The 12,910-nt window shown below is 37.7% G+C and overlaps 1 protein-coding gene across 1 annotated transcript in view; it reads left to right on the forward strand.

Moving 5' to 3' along the window:
* Positions 1-12,910, forward strand: part of EFCAB5 (EF-hand calcium binding domain 5) — a 96,644-nt gene that overhangs the window by 46,649 nt on the left and 37,085 nt on the right. The window contains exon 9 of the mRNA XM_059998406.1: positions 10,087-10,186. Within this exon, the coding sequence (XP_059854389.1) occupies positions 10,087-10,186 (100 nt within the window). The remainder of the gene's footprint in view (positions 1-10,086; positions 10,187-12,910) is intronic.

Genomic DNA, 12,910 nt, shown 5'->3' on the forward strand with positions numbered 1-12,910 from the left:
TCTAAATAACCCATGAGGAAAAAAAAATCACAGGAGAAATTAGGAAATATTTGAAACTGAGTGATAAGTAAAACACAATGTAATAAAATTAGAGAAATGCCACTAAAGAAGTGCTTAGAAATTTATAGCTTTGAGTGCTTATATAAGAAAACAAGATCAGTCTAAAATAAACAAATGGGTCCTAATTAAACTTAAAGCTTTTGCACAAGAAAGGAAACCATAAACAAGACAAAAAGATAACCCTCAGACTGTGGGAAAATATTTGCAAACGAAGCAACGGACAAAGAATTAATCTCCAAACAGTTCATGCAGCTCAATATCAAAAAAACAACAACCCAGTCAAAAAGTGGGCGGGGGCTTCCCTGGTGGCGCAGTGGTTGAGAGTCCGCCTGCCGATGCAGGGGACACGGGTTCGTGCCCCGGTCCAGGAAAATCCCACATGCCGCGGAGCGGCTGGGCCCGTGAGCCATGGCTGTTGAGCCTGCGCGTCCAGAGCCTGTGCTCCGCAACGGAAAGACAATGGGGCAGGGGGGGACTTTCCTGGCAGTCCAGTGGTTAAGACTCTGCCCTTCCAGGACTTCCCTGGTGGTCCAATGGTAAAGAATCTGCCTTCCAATGCCGGGGATGCGGGTTCAATCCCTGGTATTCGGGGAACTGGGATCCCACATGCCACGGGGCAACTAAGCCTGTGCCACAACTACTGAGCCTGCGTGCCTCAACTAGAGAGCCCACGTGCTGCAAACCACAGATCCCACGCGCTGTGGAGTCAATGCACCACAACTAGGGAGAGAAAACCTGCACGCCACAATTAGAAGAGCCTGCGCCACAACTAGAGAGAAGACCGCATGCAGCAAAGAAAGATCCCACGTGCCTCAACTAAGACCAGACGCAGCCAACAAAAAAAGGAAGGAAGGGAGGGAGGGAGGGAGGAAGGAAGGAAGGAAGGAAGGAAGAAAATAAATAAGAAGACTCCGCCCTTCCACTCCAGGAGTTATGGATTCAATCCCTGGTCAGAGAACTAAGACCCCTCATGCCGTGTGGCATGGCCCAAAAATATTAAAAGAAAAAAAAATTTTTTTAATAAAATAAAAAGACAATGAGGGAACATTATGAACAACTTTATGCCAATAAATTTGCCACTTAGATTGAGTGGACAAATTCTCTGACAGACACAAATTACCAAGTCTATCTCAAAAAGAAATAGAAAACCTAGATACTCTCATATGTATAAAGAAATTAATGTCATTAAAAACCTTTCCACAAACAAAACTCCAGGCCAAGAGGCTTTACTGCTGAGTCCTAGCAAACATTTAAGGAAGAAATAATTCCAGACCCACACAAAGTCTTCCAGAAAATAGAAGCGAGAACATTTTCCAACTCATTTTATGTGACCATGATTATTCTGATATAAAAGCCAGACAAAACTATCTCAAGGAAAAAAAAAAAACCTGTAGGCTAATATCTTCCATGAGCAAGATACAAGTATCTTTAAGTTAATTTTAGCAAATTAGTTCAGCAATATATTAAACAAGTAATATATTAAGATCAAGTGGAGTGTAATCCAGGGATGTAAGATTGGTTTAATATTCAAAATTCAATCAAGGCAATTAACCATATTAAGAAACTAAAAAAAGAAAAACTATATGGCCATCTGACCAAATTCAACACACATTCATGATTTTTTTTAAAAACCTCTCAGCAAACTAGAAATAGAATTTTTTTCAAAATGTTAAGGAGCATCCATGGAAAGCCTACAGTTATACTTAATGGTGAAAAAATTAATGATTTCTTCCTTATATCAGGGACAAGGCAAGGATGTCCATCCTCACCCCTTTTATTTAACATTGTAGTGGAGGTACTAGCCAGTGAAATAGGCATGAAAAGAAAAAGAAATCCTCTTAATTCAAGATTACATGATCTTCTATGTAGAAAATCCTAAGGGATATAAAAATTGAATTCACTAGAACATATACGTGAATTTAGTAAGGCTTCAGGACGTAAGGTCAATACATACAGATCAATTGTATGTCTATATACTAGCAATGAGCAATTGGAAAATGAAAATTTTAAATGCCTAAATCACACACATGAAATACAGATAAATTGAACAAAGTATATACAATACCCATAGACTGAAAACTACCGAACATTACTGAGAGAAATAAAAAACCTAATTCATTGAAGAGACCAGTCCTCATTTCTCTCAGAGACCATACTCATGAATCAAAAGACTCACTGTGTTTAGTCAGTTCCCAAATTGATCTATAAATTCAGCACAATTCCAATCCAAATCCTAGTAAGCTTATTTATAGAAATTGACAAGGCTAATTTTAAAATGTTCATGAATTTCAAAGGATGCAGAGTAGCCAAAATAATTTTGAAAAAGAACAAAGTTGGAAAATTTACACTAGCTGATTTAAGGATTTAGTATATATCTACAGAAATCAAAACAGCATGGTATTGGCGTGAGAACAGACAAATAGATCAGTGGAACCAAATAGCAAGAAATGTAACCACATGTACGTGGTCAGTTGATTTTCAACAGAGGTTCCTAGGATAATCTTTTCAACACATGGTGCTGGAAAAACTGGCTACCGACTTTGGGGTGGGGGGGGGCAAGTTGTACTCCAAGCTTTGCCTCACACCAAACATAAAAATAAGCTTGAAATTGCCTTTAGACCTAAATGTTTAAAATCACAAACTTCCAGAAGAAAACATGAACCTTAAAGGAATATTTGATAAAATGGACTTCACCAAATTTAAAATTCTGTTCTCTGAAAGACACTATTGAGGAAATGAAAAGACAGCTATAGACTGGGATAAAATATTTACAATAGATTTAATGACAAAAGTTGTGTGTCCAGAGTGCATAGAGGACTCCTACAACTTAATGAAACAATCTAATCAAAATGCCATGGATTTTATTTTTAACTTTCAGGAAAGAAGATATATGTATGTCCAGTAAGCACATGCAGATATGTTCAGTGTCAATAGTCATAGAGAAATGCAAATTAAAACCACTATGAGATAAAAATTACACCCACTAGAGTAACTAAAATTAAAAAGCCTGACAATACCAAGTGTTGGTAAAGATGTAGAGCAACCAGCATTCTCATACATTGCTGATAGAAATGGAACAACCACTTTGGAAAACAGTTTGGTGGTTTCTTTCTTTCTTTCTTTTTTTCTGTCCACACCACACAGCTTGCAGGATTTTAGTTCCCCGACGAGGGATTGAACCTGTGCCCTCGGCAGTGAAAGCACTGGGAGTCCTAACCATTGGACATCCAGGGAATTCCCAGTTTGGTGGTTTCTTAAAAAGTTAAACATATACTTACCATATGACCCATCAACCAGCAATTCCACTCCGAGATATTTACCTAGGAGAAATAAAATGGAATGAGAGAAACCTGAACATATGTATACCCAAAGACATATTTAATGTTCTTAACAGCCTCATTCGTAACAGCTCGAAACTGGAAACAACCCAGAGGTCCATAACTTGTGGATAAACACACGGTAGTATAGCCACACAGTGGAATTACTACTCATCAATGAAAGAGAATAACTACTGATATATATTATAACGTTGAGGAATTTTTAAAATATTATGGGGCTTCCTTGGTGGCGCAGTGGTTGAGAGTCCGCCTGCCGATGCAGGGGACGCGGGTTCGTGCCCCGATCCGGGAAGATCCCACATGCCGCGGAGCGGCTGGGCCCGTGAGCCATAGCCGCTGAGCCTGCGCGTCCGAAGTCTGTGCTCCGCAACGGGAGGGGCCACAACAGTGAGAGGCCCTCGTACCGCAAAAAAAAAAAAAAAAAAAAAATTATGCTAAGTGAAAGAAGGCAGTCACAGAAGAGAACACACTACATGATTTCATTATATGAAAATCTAAAACACAGAAAACTAGTCTACAACAGTAGAAAGCAGATTGGTAGTTTTCTGGGGCCATGAGTAGAGGGGACTGATTGCAAAGTGGCACGAGAGAACTTTCGGTTTCATGAAAATGTTCTTTCTCTTCATTGTGGTGGTAGTTACTTGGGTGTATACACTATCAAAACTCATTAAACTGTACACTGTTTTTAAAGATTGTTTTTGACGTGGACCGTTTTAAAAGTCTTTATTGAATTTGTTACATTATTGCTTCTGGTCTATATTTTGGTTTTTTGACCTCAAGGCATGTGGGACCTTGCTCCCCGACCAGGGATCCAACCTGCATCCCCTGCATTGGAAGGCGAAGTCTTAACCACTGGACTGCCAGGGAAGTCCCTGAACTGTATACTTTATTTTTATTTTATTTTATTTTATTTTTGCGATACACGGGCCTCTCACTGTTGTGGCCTCTCCCATTGCGGAGCACAGGCTCTGGACGCGCAGGCTCAGCAGCCATGGCTCATGGGCCCAGCCGCTCCGCGGCATGTGGGATCTCCCCAGACCGGGGCATGAACCCGTGTCCCCTGCATCGGCAGGCAGACTCTCAACCACTGCACCACCAGGGAAGCCCTGTACACTTTAAATTGATGCATTTTACTGGATGTAAATTATGTTTCATTGAAATTGACCAAAAAATCCAAAAAATGTTCATAATAGGCAAAAACTAAAAACAATACAAATGTACATAAACAATAAAATGATTAAATAAAATTTCATATATGTATTCATACAGTAGAATATTGTGTAGCAATGAAAAAAGAATTACAGTCAAATGAAACATGAATAACATTCACAGATAAAATGTTGAACAAAAAAAGACACAAAATGTCATATATAACTCCAATTATATGAAATTCAATAACAGATAAACTAATCTATAGTGATAAATATCAGAATAATAACTACCTTTGGGAGAATTATTGACTAACAGAAACCATGATGGAGCCTTCTAGTGATGATAAAAATGTTCTATATCTTTATCTGAGTAATGTTTACACAGTATATAGATAGGTAAACATTTATTCTGCTGAACATTTAAGATGTATACCCTTTATTGCATATTTATTATTCCTCAATGAAAAAAATTTTAAATGACCACTTATGGTTGCTTGGGATGAAGTGCCTTGGGCTTTAAGACACCAAGTGGCTGCTGCATTTTATCATAATTGTAATAGTGCTGACTACAAGGGCTGTCGGTGGTTGAGCTTCATCTCATTGTATTGGAGAGATTATAGAAAGTAAAAGACAAGCTCAGGGCTTTAAATGCTCAGCTCAAGTTGCAGTCACAAAAACCAGAAAATGTCCATGATGACTCTAAAGGAATCTCTATTTCTTGTAGCTTCAGAGCAGATATAGATTTTAAAAAATCAGCCCTCAAGTTTAATGGGACAGAATGAAAACATAAGCCAAATTCATAAGTCTCTCATGTGAAAGTCAGCACATTGCTTGGAAAATAGAGAGATCCTGAGACTTGGAATGGTTACATTTGGATGGAAGCTGAGACTTGTGCCACAAACCTCCCTAAAGACTCCCTTGGCAGCAAAAGCAATCCCTTCTCTCCTTTTTTTGAGGATATAAGCTTTTCTTTCCTTACAGAACCTATAACATCACTTGGGGCAATTAGCTATTTTCCTTAAGGCCCACCTGTGTATCATCCATTGCCTTTAGACCCAAAAGTCAGATCTCAGCATGCCCCAAGAGGACTAGTCAAATCTGTAGAGAAAGGTGATTGTTAGTATTCCAGGAGAATAGCAAGTTTTTGCTAATTCATAGCAGCAGAAACTTGGGGAACATGTGTGGGAATTGATTATAACAATTTTTTTTTGGCCACGTCACGTGGCATGTGGGATCTTAGTTCCCAACCAGGGATCACACCCATGCCCCCTGCAGTGGAAGGTCCCATGCCCCCTGCAGTGGAAGGTAAAGTCCTAACCACTGGGCCGGCAGAGAATTCCTGATTATAAACCTTTTAGACTTAGGAGGATGGATATAACTTTGGATTAGCCCAGATTTATCAATATCATTATACTTAGAAGATTTGCTAAGCAGTAATATTTTTAGTATCTTGGAAATGGTTTTAACAGTTTTCTTGGTAGATTAACTATAACCGTGACTCAAATACAGCCTGCATTCAATGAGATTGAGATGCTAGAGCCTTCATGGCATGCTATAAAGGAATAAATCCAAAGGCTTGTAAAATTGACAAAGTTGATTTCTAATAGATAGCCTACCCATATTTACCTTCATCCTATTCCCCAAGAGTGCCCAGGTGACAATCCCTGAGAAATCCATTAATGACGGGAGCACTAACATCCCTACAGAGGTAGCTGTCCTCTGTAGGTTGGGAATGATGGTAGGAGATAGTGGCATTGAAGTGGGCTTTCTGGTTTCAATGAACTGATGGGATTCCTAGAAGACAAGTGGCATTTAACTACCAGAGTTAGAGTCTACTGGTCAAAGTTAATATCATAGATAAATGGTATTTTGACTTAATGCCCAAGGTTAAAGGCCATATTATAATAGGCCTTATTTGTCTATGACTCATACTGTGGTTTTTTACCTAGTTCCTGAACGTATGATTGGAATTACCACAATGAACAGCAGAAATTAAAGTGGCCATATGAATGTTTTGACTCATAGATTTTCTGTAGTGATCATGATTTTCTTAGGAATTACATAGGTAGGATATCTACTAAATTATTACTAGAACTATTTACCGAAAAGCTCTAACTGTGGGGCCAGAAACATGAGATGAGACACCACAATGGAGAGTTTTGGCTTCTTATCCAGTTCGTAGACAAGCAGTTGATACACCCAGAAGGCTTTGGTTGAAGTGGAGGCTGGCCTTCTTGAGGAAGAATTCTGCTATGAGCATATAGTCTAGATCTTACTTCAAGCCTTCCTCAAAGGGTATGTAGCCCTTTACTAGGGTGAATATGCATTGGAAAAAAGGAAATATCCCACCAGACTTTCAGAGATTACCAGACTCCAAGTTAACACTAATCCCTGGTATCCCAAAGTGCCCCAGTGGACTATTGGTTAAAGTTAGGGCTTATGCATGTCAGGTGATAAATGCTGTTTTGGTCCAAGGTTATATCATAGACCCAGTTAATCTGCGGGACCTAGCTATATTTATTTCTGGTTCTTGAATGTACAACTGGAATAGACATGTATAGCAACTAGCAGAGTTCTCACAAATTAGGGGCTGAAGGCTATCATGGTGAACTTTCTCTGCCTGCCAAAATGGTAAAAAATAAACGGATAACAAAAACAAATTAAAAAAAACAATTCCACAAAGATTAGATATGAAAATATATTAGTGATATGAAGGATTCAGAAAATAGCATTCTTATCTAGTTCTTCTGTTTTGCCTATGCAGAAGGTAGGTAGATCTTGAAGAATATTTGTAGATTACACTAACACCATTTGCAGCTGCTATTCAAGATGTGGAACCTTTTTTGGACCAAATTGACACAGATCCATCATTCACAACAACTGATCTGGCAACTACTATTTTCTCTAGAGCAGTTTGCAAGGACCAACAAAAGAAGCTTGATTTCACCTATTAGGAACAGCAGTATCCTTTCACTGCCTTGGCATAGGGCTAAGGCAGCTCTTTTTCTTTCTATCATAATTTAGTATGCAGAGACATTGATTGTGTTGACATATCATAGAACATCATACAGTTCACCACCTTGATGGTTTCCATTGTGGTGATTGGATTGGATGAGCTGGAAGAAGCATTAGATGCCTTGGTAAGTTCCATGTGTGTCAGAGTGTGGAAGATAAAAACCATAAAAATTCAGTGTTTTCTACGTTGGTAAAATTTTTAGCTTCCAGTAGGTGGAAGCATGACAGGATATCTGTTTCAAATACGGGGCAAATTGCCATATCCTGTGCCACCTACCACTAAGAAAGAAGCATAATGCTTATTGGACCTTTTTACATTTTAGGAACAACCTTTACCACATTTGTATCAATCTGTGCTGCTCTTTTGTGTTAACTGAGCCATCAGCTGGCAAAGGGGGTCCCAGAGCAAGAAAAGGTCTTGTAGGCTTTCTAGGCTGCATTACAAAGCCTCTTCTTTATCTTGTGCCTTATCACCTAGAAGACCCTACAGTACTTGAAATGAACAGAGCAAATTAGAAAGCTATCGCAAGTTGCAATAGTAGAATCACAATGTAGATCCCTCAAGTTTTGGAGCAAAACCATGCCTTTTACTAAAGTTAACTATTCTCCTTTGAGAAACAGCTCATGTGTATGTTTATACTGTGATAATTCATAAAACCATGCGCTTATTATTTGTGTACTTTTCTTTATGTTATTTTTCAAAGCTTTAGTTTTTAAAACTTGTATGGAAAAATGAAGGTCCAAATATAGCAAAAACAATTCTAAAAAGAAGAACAAGTTGGGGAGAATTTTCCTGATTTATAAAAATAAAGTTATATTAACAGAATATTGAACCTGGCATCAGACCCATGAGAATGTGGGAATTTAGTGTATAACATGGATGTAAACTAGTGGGAAGGGACTAATCAATAAATGATATTGGGATGATTGGCTTCCATATTGGAAAAAAAATAAAATTAGATTTCAGTCTCCTTAATGAGGAAAAATAAGTTCCATCTGATCAGAGACCTAGATATGGAAAACAAAATTTTTAAAGTTTTAGAAGCAGATATAGAGCATGCCTTTTGACCTCAGTATAGGTAATACTTCCTAAAGAATACAGCAAGTAAGCACAAACCATAGAGGAAATGATTGATGCATTTGACTACTTCAAAATTTAGAACATTGATATGGCTAAACTCACCAAAAGTTAAGTAAATAAGAGATTAACTGACACTGATAAACTGAGAAAGACTATTTGCTATATAGATAACAGAATGATCATTATCAAAAATTTATAAGTTAATAAGAAACAGACTACTCATGCCAACTGAAAAAATGGGAAAGGACAAGAAAAAGCCGTTCACTGGGGGACTTCCCTGGCCGTCCAGTGGTTAAGACTTCCCCTTCCAATGCAGGAGGTACGGGTTCAATCACTGGTCAGGGAGCTAAGATCCCACATGCCTCGTGGCCAAAAAAACAAAACATAAAACAGAAGCAAGATTGTAACAAAATCAATAAAAACTTTAAAAATGGTCCACATCAAAAAAATCTTTAAAAAAAAGCCATTCATTGATCAGGAAACCCAAGTACATAATAAACATATGAAAATGTAATATATTTAATCTCACTAATAATCAGGGAAATGCAAATTAAAATAATTAGATACCATTTTTTATCCATCAGATTATAAACTCTAACAATATCAAATATTGGCATGGATATGGAGAAATTATATCCTCATTCAGTGCTGGTGAGAATGTAAATTGGTATAGGTGTTTTGTAGAGCTATTTGGCAATAACTACTAAAGTTGAAAATGCACATTATACACAATCCGTTAATTACACTTTTGTTTATTTACCCTAAGGAAATGTTTACATATGTATACAAAGAGATGTATATAAGGATATCCGCTGCAACATTATTTTGGTATCAAAATACTGGAAATAATCTAAATGCTGATCCATAGAGGGGTGTTTTTAAAAATTAGAATGTTTTCATATTATAGAATACCATGCATCAATTAAAGAAATAAAATATATTTCCTTAAATACATGAATCATATCTCAGTGTTGAGTAAATAAAAGCAAGGGAACGTGTATTATATCAGTATTTAAAGTACATACATAAAATGTTAACAAACATAATTTCTGGGTGTTGGGAACACAAGTGTTAGTTTTATCATTTTCTATATTTTTCTCTAATTGAAATTTTTCTTGAAATAAAAACAATGCAAAAAAAGAACAAGTAGAAGCAATTAATTGTTCCGAATGTCATACTCAGGTCAGATTAGATAAGAACTGAACATTATATATTGGTTTTAGCAATTAAGTAAGTAACAAGTATTTATGCAGCTACTAAGTGTTACAGAAAGGGGAAGTAGAGTATAAGCTTAAAGGCAAGATATAACTTTCCTGATTTTGACTCTGCAGCTTTTACTTACATGATTACGGTGCTGGTGGTAATGATAAAATCTTCAATATTCCATCTACATAAAAATTTCAAATCTCCTGTAACAACTAATTGCCAACTTTCTGCTTAGGTGGGGTTTTTGGATCGGCAGAGGACATTGGCTTTGCTGGAAACATTCTATGACCAAAGTTCAAAAGTGCTCAGAGGTTTACTCCGAAACCCAAGACAATGTAAGTGCCACCCAGAGGGAGCATGCTCAAGCTGGAGTGATGCAGTACACTGAAATGATAATACAAGGTCATTCTATCCCCATGGAATCCCTTCATATAACATCTCCCTTAGATCATGATAGCTCTATCTAGTTGTTCATTCCACACAAAATTCAGTCTTCATCACAACTAGATGTATTTTTCACTATGGTGTAATACTAAAAGTTGTTAAGTCAGAGCTCAGCTAGAATTCAATTTTAAATTCAGTCAAATGAAGGGGTGCTTTAGTGACAATCTGAATGTTTTGGAAATTAAGTTGGTAGTGGTAATTCCAGTTTTAATGTCCAACTTAGAATTCTAAAGTTTCTAAGAAAAATGTTTCCTTCTCCCAAGCATTTTTAATTGAAATATAGTTGATGTACAATATTATGTTAGTTTCAAATGTACTACAAAATGATTTGACATTTTCATGTATTAGGAAATAATCACCGTGATGAGTCTAGTAAAAATCTATCCCCCTACAAACTTATCACAATATGATTGACCATATTCTTTATGCTGCATATTACATCCCTGTGACTTATTTATTATATAACTGGAGGTTTGTGCCTTTTAATTCACTTCACCTGTTTCACCCACACCTCAAACCCTTCTGGCAACCACCCATTTGTTCTCTGGGTCATATGGCAGTTCTACTTTTAATTTTTTGAGGAATATCCATACTGTTTTCCATAGTGGCTGCATCAATTTACAATACCACCAACAGTGCACAAGGGTTCCCTTTTCTCCATATCTTTGCCAGCACTTATTATTTGTTGTCTTTTTGATGATAGCCATTCTGACAGGTATGAGGTGATATCTCATTGTGGTTTTTTTTTTATTTTTATTTTTTTACGCGGGCCTCTCACTGTTGTGGCCTCTCCCGTTGCGGAGCACAGGCTCCGGACGCGCAGGCTCAGCAGCCATGGCTCACGGGCCCAGCCGATCCGCGGCATGTGGGATCTTCACGGACCGGGGCGCGAACCCGTGTCCCCTGCATCGGCAGGCAGACTCTCAACCACTGCGCCACCAGGGAAGCCCTCATTGTGGTTTTGATTTGCATTTCCCTGATGATTAGTGTGACGTTGAGCATCTTTCATGTATCTGTAGGCCATCTGTACCTCTTCTCCGGGAAAAAAGTCTGTTCAGGTCCTCTGTCCATTTTTTAATCAGGTTGTTTTTTTGATGTTGGTTTGTATGTCGTCTTCATTTTGGATATTAACCCTTTAGCAGATATATCATTTATAACTATCTTTCCCCATTCATTAGGCTGTCTTTTTGTTTTGTTGATAGTTTCCTTTGCTGTGCCAAAGCTTTTTAGTTTGATGCTGTTCCATTTGTTTATTTTTGCTTTTGTTTCACTTGCCTAAGGAGACATATCCAAAAATACATCACTGAGGCAGATGTCAAAGAGCCTACTGCCAATGTTTTCTTCTAGGAGTTTAATTGGATTCAGGTCTTAAATTTAAGTCTTTAATCCATTTTAATTTTATTTTTGTACATGGTGTGAGAAAGTAATTCAGCTTGATTCTTTTGCATGTAGCTGTCTAGTTTTCCCAACACCATTTATTGAAGAGACTGTCTTTCCCCATTGTATACTCTTGCCTTCTTTGTTGTAGATTAATTGACGATATAAGTGTGGGTTGATTTCTGGTCTCTCTATTCTGTTCCATTGATCTACATGCCAGTTTTGTGCCAGTACCATACTGTTTTGATTACCATAGCTTTTGTTTGTTTGTTTGTTTGGGTTTTGGGGGTTTTTTTTGGCCACACTGCACGACTTGTGGGATCTTAGTTCCCTGCCCAGGGATTGAACCCATGGCCTTGGCAGTGAAAGTGCAACGTTCTAACCACCAAACCTCAGGGAATTCCCTGTAATTTTGAAATCAGGGTGTGCGATAGCTCCAGATTCTTCTTTCTCAAGTTTGTTTTGGCTATTCAGGGTCTTTTGTGTTTCTATAAAAATTTCAGAATTATTTGTCCTAGTTCTGTGAAAAATGCCATTGTTGTTTTGATAGAGATTGCACTGAATCTGTAGATTGCCTTGGGTAATATAGTCATTTTAACAATATTGATTCTTTCAGTCCATAAGCACAGTGTATCTTTCCATTTGTGTCATCTTCAATTTCTTTCATCAATGTCTTATAGTTTCCAGGTACCAGTCTTTAAGGGCCCTGCTGCCCTTCAAAGCCAGATGTTCTGGGGCAGGACCTCCAGTCTAGGATTCTGACGTGGGAGTTAGACCCCTTGCTCCTTGCAGAGAACCTCTGCAATTGTAATTATCCTCTTGTTTGTGGGTCACCTACCCAAGGGTGTGGGTCTTGATTATACCACATCTCTGCCCCTCCTGCCTGTCTTATAGTGGTTCCTTCTTTATGTCTTTAGTTGCAGAAAATCTTTTCTGATTTCCTGGATAGTCGCTCTGTAAATAGTTGTAATTTTGGTGTGCCCAAGGAAGGAGGTGACCTCGTGGTCTTCCTAATCTGGCCTCTTGGCCACACCTCTCTCTCTCAAGCACTTTTACTTGTACACCTCTACTGTACTTATACAGTAAAATATCTTTTTTATATTACTCCCAAAACAAAAGGATTGTGATTTATATTTTTATTTTTTAAAGAGAAGGTCTTTGAATGGATGAGTTTTCCAAAGAAAGTGAATATTTTACTTGTGTGAAAATTTATTACTTGGATACTTAAAAATCTATGG

This window comes from Delphinus delphis, chromosome 19, assembly GCF_949987515.2.
Source record: "Delphinus delphis chromosome 19, mDelDel1.2, whole genome shotgun sequence".
In the NCBI taxonomy this organism is placed as follows: domain Eukaryota; kingdom Metazoa; phylum Chordata; class Mammalia; order Artiodactyla; family Delphinidae; genus Delphinus; species Delphinus delphis.